Source organism: Lethenteron reissneri, chromosome 47 (genome assembly GCF_015708825.2).
Source record: "Lethenteron reissneri isolate LAM-NWPU_2019-01 chromosome 47, ASM1570882v1, whole genome shotgun sequence".
Classification (NCBI taxonomy): domain Eukaryota; kingdom Metazoa; phylum Chordata; class Hyperoartia; order Petromyzontiformes; family Petromyzontidae; genus Lethenteron; species Lethenteron reissneri.
The window spans coordinates 11,144,937-11,168,170 of record NC_083825.1 but is presented as its reverse complement, the minus strand read 5'-3'; the positions used below and the strand labels follow the sequence as shown (position 1 = coordinate 11,168,170).

The 23,234-nt window shown below is 51.2% G+C and overlaps 1 protein-coding gene across 2 annotated transcripts; it reads left to right on the top strand.

Moving 5' to 3' along the window:
- The first annotated feature begins 307 nt into the window (after positions 1–307).
- Positions 308–20,243, top strand: CCDC6 (coiled-coil domain containing 6). 2 transcript variants are annotated; one of them, XM_061571446.1, is made up of 9 exons: positions 308–628; positions 8,229–8,378; positions 8,840–8,968; positions 9,439–9,542; positions 9,888–10,051; positions 11,965–12,121; positions 13,563–13,663; positions 15,005–15,126; positions 16,750–20,243. In XM_061571446.1, the coding sequence occupies exons 1-9, from the start codon at positions 335–337 to the stop codon at positions 16,867–16,869; spliced, it is 1,341 nt and encodes a 446-aa protein (XP_061427430.1). In that variant the 5' UTR covers positions 308–334; the 3' UTR covers positions 16,870–20,243. The 2 variants fall into 2 exon arrangements, with proteins under 2 accessions (XP_061427430.1, XP_061427431.1); XM_061571447.1 differs by having other exon boundaries at positions 309–628; positions 15,008–15,126.
- The last annotated feature ends 2,991 nt before the right edge of the window (positions 20,244–23,234 follow it).

The following is a 23,234-nucleotide window of genomic DNA, read 5'->3' as shown; positions in this document are numbered from 1 at the left end:
CGATAAGCGCTGTGTCGCTCGATCACCGACCGTCCAGCAGTAATCGCCTAAATCAAATCGATTCAAAAATCGATCGTCTCGACACCCACCGCTTCGTTATTCGCGTCACAAGGCACGCGTCCTCTCCCGCGCGAATCGCGGGCACCGATTCCTCGCACTTCGGCACCTAAAATCGCACAGCGGATCGATTCTCGCCCCCGTCAACGCAGCCTCGACGGTGGCGCCCACCCCCCCGGAAGAATCGATTCGCGGGATCGTTCGCACAACGCGGCTAAGTCTGCGGAGTTGGTCGGATCGATCCGGAGGTGACGTCACGCGGCGGCTGGGAGACGACATGGCGGACAGCGCGAGCGAGAGCGACACGGACGGCGGTGGCGGCGGCGGCGGCGTTGGAGGAGTCGGAGGAGGTGGAGGAGGAGGAGGAGCAGGCGGCGGAGGTGGTGGTGGTGTAGGAGGTGGTGGAGGAGGGAAGGGCGCCCTCCTGCAGCGCCTCGAGGAGCTCGGCAACCGCATCGCGTCCCTGCAGCAGGAGAACAAGGTGCTGAAGATCGAGCTGGAGACGTACAAGCTCAAGTGCAAGGCGCTGCAGGAGGAGAACAAGGAGCTGCGCAGGGCCAGCGTGACCATCGTGAGTCGCGGGCACGGGCGGCGGCGGCGGCAGGAGACGACGGGAGATGGTGGGGACCGGGGTGGGAGGGGATGAGGTGGAGATGATAGAAGCATGACGGAGGAAGGGAAGATGATGATGGTGGTGGTGATGGTGGTAATGATGGTGGTGATGGTGGTGGTGATGATGGTGATGGTGGTGGTGCTGGTAAGGTGATGATGGTGGTGGTGATAACGGGGGGGGGGGGGGGGGATGTGAGAGAGACGTGGGATGGGAAAGAAGGGAGGTAGAGAAGCGGGGGAGACGTGGGATGGCGAGGGACGAGGTGTAGAGAGATGATAGGGGTTGAATGCAAAGATTGGAAAGGGAAATGAGGTAACGTGGGGATGGGGAGGGATGAGGGCGAAGGATGAGAAATTATGGGAGACGGATGGAGGTGTATTGGAGAGATGTAAGTGAAAAGGGGAGAGGGATAAAGAGAAATGTGAGAGAGGGATACGTGGGGGAGATGAGAGAGGAATGGAGACGTGAGAAGGGATACATGGGAGAGAGATGGAGAGAGGATGAGAGAGATGCAGTGGACAGCAGGGATGGTAGAGAGAGGGTTATGATAAGGGACCAAATAGATGGGAGAGAAGACGTCGGAATTTGAAAGGAGATGGGAAAGATATTAGAGAGACGAGAGATGGGAGAGGAAATGGAGAGCGATGTCAGTGGGGAGAAAGGAGCAATGAGGGGAGAGATATAATTTTGGGAGAGAAGAGAGGGAGGTGAGGGTGTTCAGAAAGGGGGAGAGTCGAGCCATGGAAGGGAGAGGTAGGAAGAGTGGAGAGATTGGAGGAGTGGAAGGAAAAGTGGGGAGATGGATAGGTGAGATCCTATTTACTATTTTATATTTGTATTTTACTGGGTAAGGCCCACTAAGCTTTTGAGCGTTTTTTCAGAAGCGACCTGGCCACAAATGATAACCCAATGGCGTGGATTATCACGTGGAAGTTTCTAGCAGCCAAATACTCTAAACGCATGTTTCTAAATGTGGAGGGGGAAAAACAGCAGGCATCAGGTGTATACCAGGCGAGGTAGTTAACATATCGGTTAACTGAGAGGAGGCAGAAGAGAAAAGAGGTTGAAGTGAGCAAAAGGAAAGAGCAGAACTGGGCCCTACCCCTGATTATCATCGTAATCACATCTCAATGTGACTCAGTCATCACCGTTACCCTGGCCTTCGGACGGTTATGCCTCGAGCTCACAGTTCTCGCTCCGTAAGATGGCTCCAGTGTACGCTTGCTTGCCTGCTTTCATACAGATGAGATAATGATTACGATTTATCTAGCGGTATGAATGTTGGCACACTAACCGGTAAGCCAATTATGCGTTAATGAATGGCTATGGACACCATTGCCTGCTTGGCTGTGTTCATATACTCGCCCTGAGTAGGTCAGCATAATATAAACATTTGTCTGCAGACGTTTCGCTGCCCTTTGCCTCTTGCTAAGGTCACAACTTGTTGGGTTTTTTCACACACTCCAAAGCTCTAGTTCTATCACATGTGAACACCCACACGTTGTGGTTCGATGTTGGTGCCTGGCGCCTTGTCAACCTGCTTCCACCTGGTTCCCCTCCTCCCTGCACATTGTGCACCACGCACAAAGACAACAACCGCTGGTGTTCCACGAAACCACAGGAGGTCACGGGGCGAGACCCCAGGTGTTATTATGGCCCGACTGAGAGAGTGGCCTGACAGAGGAGTGGTCGGCACCTCGCACAGACGTCCATCCCACCCGCAGCCTGCCTCCCAGCAAGGAACAAGCAGCTCGGCGCGTGACTCTCCCTTGTGAAGCGCGACATCTGTCCGTGGCCGCCTTGTGTTGCGCAGAAATGTTTATAGGTTTTAAACAAATGCTCGCCACGGACTGCCGCCTGCCCGCTCCATGCATTTTCAAACGTGCCACGAATCTGACTCATCATCGACACTGGGCCTTGCTCGCCCACACAAGTGGGTTCGCTCGACAGGGCTCAGCCGATGCTCCCCGTTTTCGGTACGAAGAAGAAGACCCGGCTCGGTGGATCAGTTTCTATCGAAAATTATTCGACTCAATTAGAGCACAGAGATCCATCACATGCCCCACCCTCCCTCCCCCTTCCCCACGTGACAGCATTTCCCTGCCCTGAATTAACCACCGGTAAGACTCCTCTCAGAGTAAAAAAATTGACAGTGCGGAAGCCCTCGTCGCGCTTCGCACAAACGTTATCGCGCTCGGAGCTGCGCGTGCAAAGTGAATAGCCGGACCGGGATTCGGTCAAGTTGCAGCCGTGCCAGTGTGTAAAACCGACAGACAGGCACGACTGTCTGTCCGATTTACACACTGGATTTATCCCGGCCCGTGATTGGATGCCCCTGTGCCGGCATGTGTCCGTTTTTTTCTCTGTCGTTGTGCCAGCGGTGGCTGTGGTGAGCGGCGTGTAGTGGAGTGGGTCATTGCGAGCTCATCTCGCCCCGGTCTTTTTTCTGCTCGTGCGAGCGGAGCCAGCCGTCTGGCTCGCTGCCGACTCATCATAAATGTCGTAAATTCTGGTGGAGCCCCGGCGGTAATAACTGGTGTCGACATATTTACACCGGTGCTGAATTTAAACTGGCAATGTACTCGTGAAAAATAATCAACCGCTGGCAAAATCTCAGTGTAAAAAATCGAGAGTGCCGCTGATGGATTTGTGGAACTTTAGCAACTTCCAAATGATTAGTGAGGAAACGTGTTTGGTGCGTGTATGACTTTGTGCGGAAGTGTAGCGGTCAGCACGCTGCACAACGAACCCGGTGACCCGAGTTCAATTCCCACCCAAGGCCACCAACACCAGTGACGATTATCTGAACCGGTCCTGGGCCTCGCCTCGGTCGACTTACCTTCAAATGACATCGCTCTCCATTTCCTCTCCCATCTCTCGTCTCTCTAATATCTTTCCCATCTCCTTTCAAATTCCGACGTCTTCTCTCCCATCTATTTGGTCCCTTATCATAACCCTCTCTCTACCATCCCTGCTGTCCACTGCATCTCCCTCATCCTCTCTCCATCTCTCTCCCATGTATCCCTTCTCACGTCTCCATTCCTCTCTCATCTCCCCCATGTATCCCTCTCTCACATTTCTCTTTATCCCTCTCCCATTTTCACTTACATCTCTCCAATACACCTCCATCCGTCTCCCATATTGCCACTGCAGCGACTGCAGTCGGGCATGGTACTGGCCACCCACCCCCTGGTGTGCCATGCTGGCCTTCATAGGTGCTCGTTAACAGCACTTGCCCCAAAAGTCTATTGAGGCCATGGGGGGGATCTTTGTCTTGTCTTTAACGTGAAATAAGTTGGGGTGAGTTAAGGTTAGAGAGAACGCATGAACACCAAACATTTTGAAGAGTGTTCCTCCCCACACAGCTGGGAGGCATTGTTAGCAGGACACATGGATATTCCTCGGTAGCACAGCCAGTGAACTCGGTGCGTGGCACATGCCTGTAATTCGGCGCTGGAGGCGAGGTTGGTGGATCAAGTGCAGACTAATCTCAATCTGTCCCATCTCTATTTGATAGATTGTTGCCCCCTCGCACATGTGGGTTTTCTCTGGGTGCTCTGGGTTCCTCCCACATGTATAAACACTTGTTATTAATTTGCTTAAAACATTTTAATCTATGCGCCTCCATGTGTCACGGATTGCGCAGCATCATGTGATGTATTTACATGATTGACTGGACTATATGAAAATTAATTCTTACTAGAGTTATTGATTCGTTATCGGTAACCTGCATTTTTATATCGATAATTTTTGGAAGCTGCCCTATTCTGGGTTATTTAAAGCGGTTGCTAATTCACTATCGATGTTTTTTATTGGAAGATCTTCCTACAGATGGCCGCACGATAAGGATTTCCAGCTTTTAATTTCTACACAGCGCTTAAATGCCTGCAGCACTTGACCATCATAATTAGTATTTGCACAGTGTGCACCGTGATGGAGAATCATGTGCAAATATCATGTAATACAAACTCCCACCCCTTCACGGATATTTTTTGTCAGTCCAATATTTGTTGAACATGCTGATAAGACCCCCAAAACTGGTCCAGGGTTTTGCTCTTTAAACCAGCGTGGCCGTTAAGCAAGCGTCCAGTCACCAAATGCACAAAAAACCCCAACACAATAAATCTGGTCTGAGCTTAATTCGGATAAATTCCAACTGAGAACTAAACTATATCAGTGTGACTGTCATGCTATGTACCTCGCTCTCTTGTACAGAGCGATTGGGACCAGAGGTCTCAGAGGTCTCAGAGGTGGCTCTGTGGTAGCCGCCTCCACGGGCCGTTCTCCAACACAAAGGGTCGCACTGCTGTGGGAGAAATATGAATGGCTTCTTTGGACGTGACACTGATAGCCAAGTCAGGATATATACTTTTCTATACTTTGTACTCCCATCATGTTTTTGTATTGGTTGTCGTTGTAACGTTCTGACCCGCCCATACTGGACATCTGTGAAAAAAGAGCTCTGTAGCTCATCGGATTCCTCCAGCCTCAATAAATATTCTGATTCTGATGAGCATAATATATTTATTGGGAGTGTGGGCGGAAAAGGAAAAAAAGAACCCGAGTGCGCTAGGCCTGGGCCGACGATGCCAGGTTCCGCGTTTTTGTCTGCAAGAGCCACGGAGTTTGTGCAGGTCGGTTCCCATCACCCACCGCTCCTCGCAAAGGGGGATGAGGTTGATCACTAGGAAGGTTACTTTTTAACAAAGGTTAACATAGCCTGCGGTTGAAGTCATGTTTATCTAAGTTAACTCTGCCTGTGCGTTTAATGCCACTGGGAAGTTAAACTTGAGGTCGCACGGCGGAACGTTTCTCTGCGAGCACCTCGGAAATTGCAGCACGGATCAGGGAGTGAGACCAGGCACCGGATTCTGGGATCAGTTTCGGCAGGGCCGGGTTGATACGGCATCAGACATCGAATGATGTATGTGTGTATGTTGAACTTCTTTCGCACTGTACGTAGCCAAGCCGCACTATTTGGAGGTGTGGGGGAAGGACAACAAACTATTTACAAAAAGCAGTTCTAAAGAAATGAGTTGTCAATCTCGATTTAAAAATGCATGGCTCAGTGGCTTCCTAAGATTTGAAGGAACATAATTCCAGGCGGCCACAGAAGCGCATCTGAAAGCGCGCGATCCAGTGACCATCTTTTTTGATGGCTAGCCAAAAGCCGCTGCGAGGATGACCGGGGCTCGCGTGACAGTTTATGCTCCTTGACGAGATCAGCAAGGTATTGTTTGTTAATTTGTTGCAAGCACTTTGTGTCATGAGTGCGACCTTATAAAGTATTCATTTGGCAACCGGAAGCCCGTGCAGCTCGGCGAGCACTGGATCCGTCCATGGTCAGATCTTGCGGTCAGTGGGTCTTCTTCATCGCACATTGATGTGCTGTAAAGAAGCTCATTGATGTGCTATTAAGAAAGGCTCCCCTTCGTCCCCAGCGATTCACAAATCACTGTCCTGGTTTGGATTCAATAATTAATTATTTTTGTCTTTTGTGTATGTTCCTTGTTTGTCCTGTCCCATTTGTACAGTTAGTGTTGTTCACTCCATTAGCATGCTTCATGAGATTATCATTTGCATGTTGTTTGCATAAAATCATAAATGATTGTTGCATCATTACATCCCGAGCCAGTGGCTATATAAATGGTGTAATAAAAATCCGTAATTCCTCTATCAGCTCTGCACAAGGCCTGTTGCCCGAAACATATCACTACCAATGGTGATAGAGATTTTTTATTTTCGGCCTGTGTTTGCTCACCGCTGCCAAAAGAGTCCCTGAAACGTTATGTCCGTGATTTATATGGAATTATCTGTGTGACCCAGTGTCGTCGGGGTCATGATAACACCCGTTAAGCCTGTTGCCAAGGCAAGCCATTATTGTATGGTCACAAAACCTGGCAGCCTGAAGCACCAACTCAACTCATTATTCCTGCGGCAGTTGCTGGAGTCCTTGTAAGAGGCAGGTGTTGTGAGGCCCTGAAGCGGCAGAAGGGGGGGGGGGCGGCATCGCTTCGCCTGGAATGACCTCGGGGCCGTTTGACGGTCGTAGACCGCGTCTCTGCAGCGGGCTGATGATTTTTCATTGAAATCTACTTAACAAGGGATAGCGGGCGCCGTGCAGAATCGATACTCGCGTGCATTGTGCGCTGACTCGCGGCGCAAGCCGCTTTAAAATAGATCTCTGGCAGGTTGGCTGTTGGTTTACAAAGGCATGTTCATACCGGTATTAATCTGAGCCCAGCGGATTATCTTGCTGATCGTTTCCGCAGATATTTGTTGGTGGCAGATTTCGCGAATGGTCAAGTCTGTCCGGTAATACATTAATAAAAATAGATTTATCTTCTGCCTTGTTAAGAGTTTTAGTGCATTCCTCCATTGTGTGTGGGCTCTTTCCGTGCACCCTGGTTTCCATCCACACTAAGTACGAATTATTTTAATCTTCCTCCGTTATATTTCTCTTGTTGTTGATGTCTCGTCAACACAAAAACATCTCCATGCTATGGCTGTTTTATGCGCACGGCAATACGTATCTTGTAGTCCTGAGAGCTAGAAGTATTCCAAAATTAACCAAAAACTACATTTAATATGTATTAATGTACAATCATTTCTAAGGTAGCTGAGACCATTAACTCGCTAACCTTGGGAGCCTGGTTTAAGCTCACGAGTCATCTATCCACCTCTGAACAATCATCCTTGGGGCTCGGTGAGGCTTTCGTGGGAACAAATTACGGCTCGATTAATTGGAATAACTTCTGCTGCACACCGGGGCAGAGCGGTGGCGTAGTGGTTCATGCAATCCGAGTTCAATTCCCAGCCACAACTGACATTGGTGGCGAGCGATAGCTGAACCGGATTGTAACGTCCCCTTCACCGACCCTCGCTGACCAGCGTGGTGAAGTATGCTCAAACAACCCCCATCACAGGCTCGGCGTGGAGAGGCCTTAGTCCAGCAGTGGATTGACAAAGCTGATGTTAATTCGTTGGGGACAGACACTGCTAATGCTGTAGATGCCAATCGGTAAGCAATTTTGAGTTAAATCTAAAAACTTACCTTTTTAAACTTTTATAGTGTTACTTTTTTCATATGCCTTCGATAGCAATTTATTATAATGCTATTTAGTTTTGTACGGAAATTGCTTTTGTTCGTGCGATTTAGTCTTTTAACAATATTTTCTTTTATCTGTACAGCACTTTGAATTGCATCTTTTGCACGAAATAGTGCTATAGAAATAAAGACTTGATTGATTGATAAAAAGTGGGCTTTACCTGGTAAGGTAAAAGTAGTAAGTATTATTTGTATATTTTTTTGTATTGTTCCTTGTTGTAATGTTATGATTCGCCCATACTGGACGGCTTTAAAAAAGAGCTTTACAGCTCATCTGATTCCTTTGGTATAAATATTCTAAAACACATGACCCTGTCATTTTGTTTTTACTTCTGCCGGAACCTTCGGATGATATATCCCCGTGAATGAGATGGCACCCACTGGCCGTCACCACCGTTTTTCTGAGTCTCCCATTCCCGTTTGTCTCCCCTCCTCCTCCTGTGTCCGCAGCAAGCACGTGCCGAGCAGGAGGAGGAGTTCATCAGCAATACGCTCTTCAAGAAGATCCAAGCGCTCAAGAAGGAGAAGGAGACGCTGGCCATGAACTACGAGCAGGAGGAGGAGTTCCTGACCAACGAGCTCTCGCGCAAACTCATGCAGGTGTGGTGGGGCGCCCCTTCGCTCGGCCGCGTTCCGTCGCCGTGGAAGACACGGCTTGCAATTTACCAGGGAGTTTGCGTCAAACTAACCACCCGTATCTAACAGGGAGGGTCCTGGCCCTTAAGCATCTGGGGGTTCGCCAGCATTGGTTCGAGCGAGCCGGACGTTTTTTCGCTGGAACTAAAGCTCGATGGGTACATGCGTCCCTCTGTGTGCCCATGTGTCACTGTATATGCACGTGTTACTCTGTGTGTATCCACATGTCACTGTGTATATGCACGTGTTACTCTGTGTGTATCCATGTTTCACTGTGTATATGCATGTGTCACACCACCCTGTCAGTGTGCCGTGTCGGCCATAATGGGTGCTCGCCAACAGGACTTGCCCTAATAGTCTGTCAAAGACAATACGGGGGATCTTTGCCTGTTGTATGTGTGTGTGAACATGCTGCACACTCGCAGTTGAGGCAGGAGAAAGCCGAACTGGAGCAGACCCTGGAGCAGGAGCAAGAGTTCCAGATCAACAAGCTGATGAAGAAGATCCGCAAGCTGGAGAGCGAGACACTCACCAAGCAGCAGACCCTGGAGCAGGTACCCCCCCACTCCCCGCCTGTATCCCCCCTACCCTCTCCATCCCCCCCCCCTGCTACCATAGACTCTGCCCCATTATACAGCAGCATCTTTCTGTGGTTACCAACCATGGTGCACGCAGTGTTCACCGGCTTAATTTACGAATGGAAAAGATTGGTGAACACCTCCGTGAGCGCCTTTTTACTGCAGCCCTCATCGCTTTGCCTTGGCAGCTCCTGGCTTTGTCTCCTGAATGCACCCAGAGTGAGATTTTGACTACGGTGAAAAATCATCTCGTGTTGCCGCCCCTCACTTTTGGAACGAGCTCACTTCCTGGTATCGCTCATCGGATTTATCCACGATAAATAAAGATTCTACCTGGTAAAATAAAAATAGTTAAATAGTTCTGCGGCAGACACCACACAAGGCGCCCCCCCCACCATGTTGGTTTGACGGCGTTTGCTCTCTCTGTGCGTGTGTGGCTGGAAAAGTTGCGGCGCGAGAAGATCGATCTGGAGAACACGTTGGAGCAGGAGCAGGAGGCCCTGGTGAACCGGCTGTGGAAGCGCATGGATCGCTTGGAGGCTGAGAAGCGGTGAGTGGTCACGCGGTCAGCGTCGTCGTCGTCGTTATCACATCGTCCAGCGAGTTACCGTACCCAGCGATGCGATGGATCATCGCGATGTGGGACTGCGATTCCTGTTAAAGTTAAGATCCTTGTTAAAAAAATTTGTTCTTTTTTTCATTGTGCTCCATTAACCCTCGTCATAAATCCTACTTTCGTTAATGCTCACACCCCAGTGGCAGCGCTCGCAGCGAGTGACTGCGCTCACTGCGAGCGACGGGGCTCGCCGTGGCGATGCTCGCGGCGCTCGCCGTGACGATGCTCGCGGCGGCGATGTTCGCGGCGATGCTAGCGACTCTCGCTGCAATCCCCCAGGATCCTGCAGGAGAAGCTGGAGCAGCCTGTGTCAGCTCCGCCGTCCCCGCAGGAGGTCTCCATGGAGACGTCGGAGACCCCCGAGAACCTGATGCGCCACATCCGCTTCCTGCGGCACGAGGTGGACCGCCTCAAGAAACAGCTGAGGGCCAACCAGGTGCAACGTACGTACCACCGACGAACACGCCCAACCTGGGCCAACCAACGCGGGCGCACATGCGCCGCCAAACGTTCAGACCAGTGATACAACACCACGGTAGACGTTTACCCGCCCAGCCCTCTTGTCAGTCCACTGCTGGTTGAGAGTCCCCTCTCCGCGCCATGCAGCTGGTGGCAGTTAGTTCACTGTCACCTCACGTCTCTTTAACCGCATTGTACTCATTTGTGTGTTTATTCGTAACGTTATTGGTGGTGAGATGGTGACTCTCTCACCTGATATGCAGCCTGGTCGGGGGTTTTATCCCAAACCTGACGATGCGTGTTTATTTGGAGTTTACATATTCTCCAGGTCCTCTGCTTTTTCGCTCCACATTTAGAAACATGCATTTAGATTATTTGGCTGCTATAAATTCCCACAAGCTAAACCACTTCCTTGAGCTATCATTTGTGGCCAGGTTGCTTCTGAAAAAGAATCTATATAGCTCAGTGGGCCTTATCTTGAAAAATTAAAAATAATTTAGTTTCATCATTTAGTTTATATCGATCTCTGGGTGTCTGGTTGACACCTTAAACCTTATCGCGCACGAGATATAATGACGCATGGAGCGTAGTAAATGGTGCATAATTGCTGAGTGTGCAGGCGGTGCAATCGCACCGGGGCCTATGGGCTGGAGGGGCCCAAGCGCCAGGTCACAAAGTGGGCAGATGGGGGGGGCGGTTGCCCATTTCATTCCAGGGCCCATGCCAACCACGCTTATATGCCAGTCATGGTGTGTAAGCTACGCAATATGCCAGTCATTCTGTAGTGAGTCCAACTGAGTCGCAGACGTTGTTCCTTTTAGAGGCAACACTTTTATTTGTAACACAAAGGGGCAACTGCCCCTTCGCCAGATACAGCCTAGGGTTGTGACCACCCAGCTAACTACCCTATACAGAGGAGTTACTGCTACGAAGGGTGGGGCCCTCACTCGGGTCCGCGACTACGTGTTGATGCCTCGTAGGACGTAGAGCTTCCAGCTTGAGACGTAGAGCTTCCAGCTTGAGACGTAGAGCTTCCAGCTTGAGACGTAGAGCTTCCAGCTTGAGACGTAGAGCTTCCAGCTTGTAGAATGCAGCGACCCAGGTCCTTCTCAGGGACCCGCCTTATATCCCCCCACGGGTTGGGACCGCTCCGCCCCTGGCCCCGTCCGCCTTCTTGAGCCTTCTAGCTCCCCCTCGATCCCTCTCGAGAGCTCTCCCCTGGACACGTGATCACCCCCTAGTCCCCCCACCTGGGGGCTTCTCTGTGGACACTCCGGATCACGTGTCTGCAGGGTCAACCAGAGTGCCATGGCCCGAGGCAACCCTGTCCTTGGGCTGACACTCTCCCGCTTTCCCTTGTGGGAGACCGCACTGCACGCTATGCGTCGTGCCTGCGCTATCCCAGCGCTCACCCAGCCCCGCTAGGGCTGGTACTACACCCACCACGGGGTGTACGCGATGGAAATGCATGGCACGCCACGGCCCTTACAGTGACATCCCCGATGTCACTACAATTCTATCCCAGCCACACGATGCCAGCCACACGATGCCAGTCACACGATGCAAGGCACGCTATGCCAGTGACAAGAAAGCTATTTGAGGTTAAGCGCTCCGAACCCCACGGCCCCGAGTTCATTTCCTGCTCACGGCCAACACCAGTGATGATTGAGCCTCAATTGAGTAACTGGTGCAGTGTGTAAACATCGCCGGGCGTGGTGCTGGCCACCCACCCCTCGTGTACTGTGATGGCCTTCATAGCTGCTCGCTAACAGCACTTACCCCAACAGTCTGTTAAGGTTATACGGGGGATCTTTGCCTTTGTTTAGTACGTGCGTACGTGTGCGTGCATCATGTGCATAGTGTTCGCGTATACGTCCGTGTGTACGTCGGCATGCAGACTCGGAGAAGATGGCGCAGTACCTGGAGGAAGAGCGCCACATGCGAGAGGAAAACCTGCGTCTCCAGCGCAAGCTGCAGCGCGAGATGGAACGGCGCGAGGCGCTGTGCCGCCAGCTCTCCGAGAGCGAGTCCAGCCTGGAGATGGACGACGAGAGGTGCAGGGGGGCGAGCGTCGTGTGATGAGCCACCACCCCTGCTAAACAGTTTTCAACTCTAGATCATCACCTTCAAATTGATACACCCCAAAATATGTTGTTCGTGTGAGGTTCGCTAACTTTTTGCCTTGCCCAACAACAGATAAAATGTCTCCATGTGCGCGTGTGCCGCGCGTGTGCCGCGCGTGTGCCGCGCGTGTGCCCAGCACGTGCCGTGCTCGTTCACGCTCGTTCACGCACGTGCCGTGCTCGTGCCCAGCACGTGCCGCGCTCGTGCAATGTAGAGCAGGCATCTCGCCATGCAGTTACCCGGCTGGCTTTGCTCCGCCTTCCATCATGAATCATCGCACACATCACCTAGAATGTGTGCCCCATTACGTCAGACCTCAGAAGCTAAGTTGTGGTTTAGGCTGTTGAGTATTTAAATGGTTTTGTGCAGGTGCATGAGGTAATGCAGGTTACTGTGGGGCTACGTGTCGGTGTAGCCACATCCATTATTCTACTGCTGCTATATGCTTTCACATCTATGCTCCCCATCATCACCAACCCACACTGATTAGCATGGCGATGTATTGTCAAACAACTCCTTACGATCCACATGGCTCAGGGAGACCTTCCTACAGCAGTGGATTGAGCAATGAGGCTGGTCCGGTGAGCCCTGGCCTGAATGCAGTTGAGCAGTGGTGGCCAATACACCAATTCTTGGTTCTTTCGGTAAAGTCACGTAAATAGAAAAAAAAATCTAAAAAATGTTTTTTTTATAAAATTAAAATAATACAAATAAAATAGAAATAATAAATTGAAAATAATAGAAGCAAAAAACCCACGACGTTTCGGTCGCAACACAAGCGGTCTTTTTTGTTTTTCTATTTACGTGACTTCACCGAAAGAACCAAAATCTATTCTAATGGCTTTCAACGGGCTCCACCATCCGCCAAGAAGCGAGCACCAACATTTACCCGGATGTAACCCTGTAATATACTGCGGACAAATTACTAGTGCCATCTATTGGTAGAAGTTATCATTGTTTGAATGTGTAAAGTCTTTGTTGGGGATTTTTTTGTTGCCATCAGCCATGACGAAAATTGTTGTCCGCTTATGTCAGTGTTCGTTCTGTCCCGGGATTAACAAACATATTTTGCGATCATCCACCCGTGGATTGCGATCCACGTGTTGGCCAAGTGACACAACACACTGTTGAGGCAAGTGCTGTTAGTGAGCAGCACCTATAAAGGCCTGCATGGCACACAAAGTGGTGGGTGGCCATCACCACATGTGACACACGCACAGGGACCCGTAACTGGCACTGCACTGGGGAAGTAGTGGCAAAGCCATTGCCGAGAGATGCCACCCGCTCGCTTGCTCGCTTGTTCGTTACGCGGCTGCCACTAACTACCGCTTAATGCGGTGGTGGCGGTGCTCGCGTGACCACGTCTGACAGACACTTCAACGAGCTGGCTTCGCAGGGCATCCGCCCCCGCACCGTGAGCAGCCCTGTGCCCTATGCGTCGTCGCCCAGCCACAGCCGGCCCATCTCTCCCGGTGAGAAGCGCTCGTCCCCGCGTGCTCGCTCGGTGCCCCCTTTCGTCTGCGGCGTACCGATAGATAACGCACACCCGGTGTGTCAACGCGCGCTCAGAAGTCGCTCGCACCATGGTTCCCGGCAACTGTAAAATGATAACTCCCTCGCCTGGTATACAGGAGGTCGTGGGTTCGATCCCGACCCTGATGCCTGCTGTCTATTTGTAGTTTGCATGTTCTCCCCGTGGTCAAGTAGATTTTTGTCCAGGTCCTCCGGTTTTCCCCTCCACATGGAAACACGCTTTTAGAGTATTTGGCCGCTATAAATTCCCATGTGATGAGCAATTTGTGGCCAGGTGGCTTCTGCAAAAGAGCTGCATAGCTCGGTTTAGTTTTATTATCACCAGGCATGGCCAAACCACTGATGGATGAAGGCCTCTGCACAGGAGCTGATCTCCTAGCTCCATCTCCTCGGCGGGTGTCCTCTCACATGCATTCTCCTTTTTGCAGATAGTTTTATGAACGTCAAGCAAACTAATTGGCAAAGTATTATTGGAATACCAACTATGTTTCGTGTAACCAGTGCTGTTTGTCACCAATTAAATTATTTCAAGCGTACACATTGACACCATTTCAGCTCACATGTGCGGTGGAAGGGTCAAACACCATCCCGTGACTGTATACGACATGGAATGGAGCGGTGATGCAGCGGTTAGTGCACCGAGCTATAAATCCGGAGGCTTTGGGTTTGATTCCCGGCCATGGCTAACATCAGTGGTGAGTGGTATCTGAACTGGTCTTGGGTGCCCCCTCCACCAACCTGCACTGACCAGCATGGTGAAGCATGGGCAAGTGATCCTCGTAACAGACACCGCATAGTGGGAAGGAAGCCCTTATTCAGAAGTAGGTTGACAATGTGCCGTGAAATATCCCTGTTGTTTTATACACAGCACTTTCAAAATGTCAAGCACCAATATATAACCCATTGACGCATCTATGACTTTAATAATGCCGAAACAAGTAGAGACACACACAAGGTTGTGTTCATGACCTGCTGCCTCTGGCTAAACAGTTTCTAAAACTCTCGCAAAAACGTACGTGCCATTGGGATGTTTTTGAAAGTTTTATGGAACTGCCCAATAACAACTACTATTTCTCCGTGCATGCTTGTGCCTGTGTGTACGTGTTTGTACGTGCCTCTGTGTGTGTCGGTATGTGCCTGTGTGTGTCGCTTGTGTGTGTCGGTACGTACCTGTGTGTGTCTGTACGTGCCTGTGTGTGTCTCTTGTGTGTGCCTGTCTGTACGTGTCGGTACGTACCTGTGTGTGTCTGTATGCGTCTGTGTGCTGGTGCCGTGTGGAGCAGGCATCTCGCTGTGCAGCCACCCGGCCGGCTTCACTCCACCCTCCACGCTCAGCCGCTCCACGCCGCCCGCCCACCACCTCCCACCCGGCCTGCACGGCCCCACGGGCCAGGGCATGCCTGTATGTAAACACACACACACACACGATCGCGCATGTACAGAGCAAGACAGAGACCCCCCCATATAGCCTCCACAGACTGCTGGGCCAAGTGCCTGCTAATGAGCACCTATGAAGGCCAGCACCGCGCATTGTCTCCCGAGTGCTGATGTTTACACATCGCAACAGTGGCAGAGTTGACCTCGGGGGTGCCCGAATCCAGTCAAATATTCATCACAAGTATTATTTGGCCGTGAGCGGAAATCAAACTCGAGTTGCTGGGTTAGAGGCGCAGTATGCCAACCACCGCTTCCCACACGCACAAAGACAAACGCACGTGCATTATAGCAAGGGCGGTTGCACGTTGTTGAATGTACGTGTCAGACACTTTAAGGATGTGGGTCAGCATTCATTCAATGAAGTTGCTCCTTCTGCTCCCATGATGTGGAGCTCCTTGCCCCCAGCCATCTGTGCTGTTGGCTCCCGGAGGTTTCTCCTCTGCCCACTCTTTGCACCGCATCTGCAGTACATCTCCTTCATGAATATAAAATTAAAGACAAGCTGTTGTGATTGTGACCATGCAACACAAACTGAACTAAAGGAGGAGGAAGAATAGCAAAACTACACAAAGTCTCTCCCGAAGCCATCATTGGCCTTTAGCTCCTGACCATATTGGCTAAAGCAAAAATAGAAGTACATTAGGATGCTCTATTAAAAAATTGCATTGTAGTGGTGGTGTAATTTTCCTTGGGCGTGATACATCACCCAATTAGGCCTGTGATTTAGACGCGACAGTTCATCATTCATCCTTAATAAGGGAGGAGAAAGTCTTACAGAATACCGTGGTGGTGGTTTCAGACGTACTCGGACGGACCTCGCGTTTCATCCACGTGGTGGCGATGATGCATTCCGTTTTGTCTGCACGTCAAACCATCGATCTTACTCTCCCAAGAGCCACACTTCATGAATCTATAAATAATTATCTTTAAATTGACATTACGCACATATTACCAGGATGTTGTGAATTTGTAGAAATGCCCAATAATATACACACTTGTTTATAAATGTTTGCGTAACCCGAACACAATGTTTGAAATCCATCTCCTTAACTCCTGGTGGTGGTGCGTGCTTGCGATGCAACACAAGAATTGCTCCACGCTGTGAGGTGGTCAGGAAAGGTTTGTGAACCCGAGTGAGTCCTGTGCGTGGAGTTGCTCAGGGTACTCCTCCCACACGCATAACGCTATTCGAAAAGGAGCTATCTAAGCATTCCAGGGGAGGTCCCTCCTGAAATTGAGACTGTATCTTGGAAATAGGAATAACATTGTTACAGCTATTGTAAAGAGATTGAGCGATGAAATTGGCTCGTTCAGGTGCCAAACAAAATGTTGCATCACAAAACCTTGAAAGATGGCGATGGCTCGAAGAGGCCTTCATCCAGCAGTGGATTTATCATGGCCAATAATGATGATTAATAATAGATTAATAATAGTTCTCATCACAGCTCGTTCAGTATCGTATCAACTAATGAGTGCCAGTTCACTGATCATCACCCTCTCACCTCTCCGTACCCTTCCACCAATAACCCTCGACCCCTGTGAACCCATCCACCCTCTCCCTTTGACCTCGTGACTCGATGGACCGCAGCGCCCGTCTCCGAAACGCGGGAGCAGCCCCGACCGCTTCAAGCGCCCGACTCCGCCGCCATCGCCCAACACCTCGAGCAGCAGCAGCCAGGCGCCGCCACCCCCGCCGCCCCAGCAGTGAAGCCGCCCCCGGCGAGCTGCACGGCCCTTTCTCCGGCCACCGCAACCACAACTCCCACCACTCCCATCGCTCTCGCCGCTGCCGCTCCCAAAACGCCGATTTCCGGAATGGAGTGGCTTCACCAGCGGCTGCGGTGCCGCCACGTTTTGGTTCGGAGTTTCCAGGTTGCGTGCGGTGGGTTAGCGATCGATCTTTCACCGTTTTCCTTTTGCGTTGTTTCTTTTTTTGTCGCCGTTATCCGCGTGTGATTTTCTTTGGCCGCTCTCGAACCGTAACTGTTTAGTTTTGGGGCTGGCGAAGTCTCGTGGCAGCGTCCGCGTAGATTATAGCGGCTCGCACCGGTCAGCACCACCACCTCTGCTTGTAGCGCGAGCGGGTTCCTTCTAGGCAAGCAAGGATGCGGCCTAGTGCCGCCCCCTGTATCGCTCGGCCCGGCTGGAGCCTGACTCTAGGCCTTGCTTCAGGCGTTCCCCAACACGTCCCGTCAACCGTCCTATTTGCTGCTTGCACTGTGACACGTGTGTGGCTTGATTTTGTTTTCATTTTCTCTTTTGGCTGTCGAATAAGCATGTCTAACATAATCATTTTTGTACATGGTTTTTTGTTTTAACAGACGTGATAGTCCGTCGGTGAAACATTAGGGGGCGTGGTTTTTGTGAGCAGCGTTGTGCGTGTTAGCTCTTCATCTCAGCGTGATTCGTGTAATTCCGTTTGACCTGTTGAACGTAAATGTGATCGTGTTAAGCAGCGAAAAACAAAAATTCAATGCTTTATTTGCCTAATCAGTGGAGTGAGTCGTTGAATGTACACTATCTGAGCACTAACCGTCAGACTAGGAAAACCCGCAAAGGGACAGTATGAAGAAAACACGCTCGAGGTTTAAACTTCCCGTAGAGAATCATTGTTTTTGGAAACCCAGTGCTTCTGTGTACTGCATGCCAACCATACAGAGGAGTTGGGCAAGAACCCCTTGTGATGCGACCTCTTGCAAGCGAGACCTGAGAAACCCAACTCACTCTTTTCCATGATGCTATATCCGTAGATAATTTTTAAAGCGCGGTTATCGGGCTGCGGCACACAATGATCAACAATTTGCGGACGATGTCACAGGGTCTCTCTTGCACACTTTACGGCAGACGGCGCACTTTGGGAACGTTAATGCCCCACCACGCTGTGTGGATGCGGGAACCGGCGACGCCACTGCTACCGTCCCCGGTGGCGAAGTACGCCCACCGCTAAGCCACCCAGCGGATGCCAAAAATCCTTCCCCCTCTGTCCCGGTTAAACTCTTTAGACTGTCCAGGATTGTGAGCAACCGCTGTGGACAAGGGGATGGTCTGCCCATTTCACTTTCCTGTTTTGTCGAAGAAACGTCCACCTTCGCCGCACTTGGGGGACACAGAAACTCTGGCAGTCATTCGCACTACAATTGACCTTGCTAGGGTCAGCGGGGGTGACCCAGGGACAAAAATGGGGCATGCGGGGGTGGGGAGGGGGGTCACTGGAACTTGTAACTGGCGCCAAATAAATTGGGGTGTGGAAAATCCTCAAGTCATCGCCGTGGCCCCCCAAAAAGACGAGTGGAGCGTGTTTGTGTTTACGAGCGGCCATCTGGAACGCTTGTAGGTGACTTGCGCAGGTGGCCGCTTCGTAGCAGCTGTGGGAAGGGACCTTGCTTGAAAGTAGAGCTTCTAAAAATCTCGAGGCCTGCCTGCGTCCGATATTTTCACGAAGCGCGCGTTCCGGAGAGCTCGCGTTCACTTGTTTACACTGCTGCTGCCGTTATTGTTTACAGAAAAATAACGTGGTTTGGTATTTGAGAAGTGATGGCCGTTTTTTTTCCCGTCTTTCCCTGAATGAAATGTAATGACCCGACACTCTGGCCAATGGTTTAACAGAAGACAGCTCGTCAAATGAGAATAATCTTTCGTTCGAGTCTAGCTGTCGCGAAAGCGGCAACAATTTGTGGTGGACAGCTTAGAGGTTTCTTTTGTGTGTGCTCGCGATTCTAAAAAACGTTTTCTCCCAAGTATTATTACTTGTTAATTCTTTAGTATTAGTACGAAGCAGAGCATTCTCGCATAACGGTGTTTTTTAAGACAGGAATAAATATACAATAGCAAACGGAAACCATGATTTTTCCCTAAGAGTGCAAACGGCCTTTTGTTCAGCTGCAGCAAATGTCGGACGCAGGTGTGACAAAATAGATTTATCTCGTCTTTTGCGAATGAATGTTGTGATTAAAAGCCTTGCACCTAGTTTCCACGATGTCCTGACGCTTTGGTGAAGCCAGTGTTGGTGTTGCGAGCCGTCATTCCCACGCGGCTCTCGGGACGCGCCTCGCCAATGTTGCATAAACCACCGTGAGTCGAGGCTTTCATTTAGAATGGGGGGGGGGGGGACAAAATCGCGGGAGCGCGTTACGGGAACCCCCGGCTTCCAGCGTACGACGCATTGTTACCCGCGGGCCGCGGCAATGGCACAAAGACGGCGGTGGTTGTGTCGACAGACCAAATTGAGGGCGCGCGCCCCATCTCGCGTGCGTGCATTGCCACACGCCGCACGCATCGCGGTGCAAGCTTTGCTCTGCCCCTCGGGCGTACGGAAGTCTCCCCCGTGACCGCGGGCTGCGGAGCACCTGGCTTAACTCGCGCCGCGCGTCGTCTGCGCCGGTACGTCTCGCTCGGACACCGGGAGCCCGGGTTTCTTTGCTTTCGACCCCCGGAGGCGCGGGGTGGCGGCGATTGCGAGTGAGTGAGCCTCATCCCGTCGGGAATGCCTCGTTCTACCCAGACGGCAGCTCGTGTTACCTCCTCCGTTAACGATGGTCCCGTGTGCATGCACGCTCCCCCAAGACCTCGTCCGCCGCGCTCACTTCATCGCTTTCGTCTCCCGTTTTTTAGCTTTGCGCTTGTTTGCGCCATGTGCTGTTGCCTAAGCCTGCTGTAGCGGCATGCGGGGTCGTGTGTTGGTGGGCCAGCGGGGAGGAGGACGGGTATTTCCCGTTGTTTCTGTCACAGCTCCTGTCGATGAGGTTGAAGGAGAAGGCAGTTGTAAAGAGAGCGAAAATAGATAATTAAAGTTGGTTTATATATCGGAGGCAAGGGGCCTTTAATCCCGCTGTTACGTTGATTTTTGACAAAGTATGGGCAATCTGGCCGAAATGTATTGGCAACTTTGGCTCATTTATGTGAAGTCTGGATAGGAGCTGCCTTTGTGCTAAAAAAAATGATTGGATGAAACATCCTTTACATCAGCGCAATGTGGCATCAAGATTTACTTTAATCCATTTGCCCTTGTTTGAAAAATAGTCGAGTTAATTTAGTGTGTGCGGGTTAATCTCATGAGCCTGAATAAAAAAAAAATCGTCAAAATATTTGTACTTTATTTAGTTGTATTGTGTTTGGATTTTCTGCAGATCAAGTCCTTGGCAAGTCGAGCTTGTAACGAACGGTGGAGTCCGAGTGACTAGCAGAGTCTCCAGGAGGAGGTCGCTGGTTGTGTGGGCCATAGAGTTGGAACAATAAGAGTAATTGAGTACGTTTGGTATTGGCGCTTTCAGTCTTATAGCGCAGGGCTTTTACAGAGGAAGGTTCTGTGTTTCACAGGCACAGTCTGAAGATGTTTCATAACCGGGGATGATATGTAATCCCAAATGAGTAATTTCCAGTGTCACTTTCTCTACGTCCATGCCACCATCCACTGGATCACTTTGTTAACCTTAACGATCAATCGTTAGGGTTGTGGAACGTGATGCAGAGTGTTTTGTGCCCACCTGTGCCACCATACCCCCCCTGTCCCACTACCCATGATCCTCGCTGATTTGTCTGCATCTCGGAGCGAGCTGCAGGCAAGAGTCTTAGTCGCCAGCCAGAAGTAAAATTAATTCATTTCATGCACACAAGAGCCTCCAGACATGCAACACACTGTCACATTGATGTCTTGCTTTTTCTTTGATCGTGGCGTTCTTATTGTAGTCGTTTTCTTCTTCAAATAATCAAATATAGCTGACGTGTTGAATACAGCATACCTCGCGATTTCCTGTACAACTAATAATCCCGAATGGCACCCAAAGCAGTTGCTTCGGCGTTGTATAATATGAGATTGAAATCCCCAGCGCCGACTCCCACGTTTTACACGTCTCGCAGTCGAGCACGACATCGGGGAGCTGTTTCCACACAGCCTCGAATACGGAGATGGTACCCTGGGCCAGACTCCATATGAGACCTCTTCAGTAGGCCCTGCTGCGGCAGTGGGACACAACTTCCGGTAGCCTCAAGCAGCAGGTCAACCGAACCGAGCCAGGCTACCTTGGTGGGCAGCAGAGGCCAATCTTGAGAGGAGGGCCTACCTTTGGGGGGGGGTGACCCTCTTCCAAATGTCATCCTTAAAATGGACACAAGTGCATGGGGTTGGGGGGGGGGGCTCCCTTAGAGGGCATCCCAGTGCAGGGCAGGTGGCTATCGCACACGGAGATGAGCATCAACCTCCTGGAGCTGCGGCCCTTCGTCATGCCCACCCTCGCATTCGGCAGAAAGGGATTCTCATCCGCTGTGACAACACAACCGCAATGGCGATGGTGAACCGCCGGGATTCGCCCATCAGCCCTCCGGTATCGCTCTCTCAATGACGGGAGGCTTGGCAACTCCTGTGTTGGGCGGAGAGGCACCATGGGCCTGTCACCTAGGCCGGGACAAAGAATGTGGTCGCAATACGCGCTAAGCCAATGGTTGCTCGATCTGGCGGAATGGACGTTGCATGTAGAGGTGTCTGACGGTTTGGTTCGTTTGTCATAGACCTCTTTGTGTCGGAGACCAACCATTGTTCTGCAAGCGATTCCTGTTCCCCGCTGCAGTTGCTACTGATGCTGTCAGGGTACCCTGGACCGGAGAAGGTCTCTACGCCTTTCCTCCGTGGTCCCTCATTCCGAAGGCCGTGGCCAAGATAAGGAGGGAAACGGGGCATCCGTGGTGATGATAGCCCTGCATTGGAACAGGCAGCACTTGAACTAAGAAGAGGCCCTCCGTGGCTCCTCTCAGATCGGGGACAATCTGCTTCTGCACTGTGAGGTTTGTTGCCCAAAACGTTTGGCGTTTTCAACTGACTGCCTGGACGTTCAAAGGATAAGATTTACCTGCGAGGGTTTCTCCAAGACTCCCTACTGACAGCAAGGAGAGCCAGCCTCCACAGGCAAGGTTTCTATCAAGCCATTGGAGCTCCGTGTCTTGTTAGTGTGTCAGAGCTGGGCAGGACTCACTTTCACGTGAGATCCCAGCCATTGCCAGTCAATTGCAGGCGGGAGTTTGAGGACAGCAGGTCAGCTGCATCTGTTGAAGTGCGACTGTTGGTAATTTCCGCCTTTGACGATCATGTACACGGCGTACCGGTGGGTCTGCACTGGTGCGGTCTCGGCTCCCGAGGGCTATGGCTCTGGAGAGGCCTGTGCGACCAGCTTTGGTGGCCCCTTGGGATCTCAGGCTTGTGTTGGATGCCCTTGTGCACTCGCCATTCGAGCCAATGACCACGCCGTCTGAACGATAATTACTCTTTACATTAGCTATTTGCCTTGTGGCCATTGCCTCTGCCAGAAGGGTGAGCGAGTTACAGGCTTTTTTGGACTATCTCCCCCTATGTGGATTTCCAGGCTGCCGACCAGGTCATTCTGAGTTGACTGGACAGGCAGAGAGATCTTAACACGTTGGACGTGGCAAGGGCCCTATAATTGTTCATACAAATGTAATAAACGACTTCCACGACGACTCTTGACTGGTGCCTTTTTATTAACATAATTTTTGCACAGCTCCGCTCCAAATATTTCCCCTGCTCACTGCCGTGGACGAGCCGTTCTCTTGGTCCCACTGTCGAGGTTCGCCTCCCTCTCTCTCCGATCCCGCCGCCGTCTGGCGGCGTGCCGGGAGGAGAGGCGAGCTTCGCTGGGGATCCGCCACGTGGTTAATGGCGAGGAGAGGTTGAGCAGCGACGCAGTCCGGACCGAGGCTTCCCACACCGACCTCGAGTCCTCCCCTGCCTCTGCTGATTTTCCTCTCGGCGGAGCTATGCTCCGCCTCTAGCCACGCCCCCTCGTGGAACCTTCGCCATGGTTCCCGAACGTTCCCACTGACTCCGCTAGGTACCTTTGGCCCAGATATATCCCCGCTTAGGATTGGATCACGGTTACCCGATAGTGGCCGTGCAGTTACCCGTTGTCGCCCGCTAGTTAGCGCTCTCTCAGTACACAAAGGAGACAACCGAACTGGCGAGGATGGCCGCCGTTCTGTATGGGAATGCCGTCAGGAGTAATGCGGCCACAGGGTCCGGGTTTCGATTTCTGTTCGACTAAAGTATGTGTTTGTGTTGCATTTGTA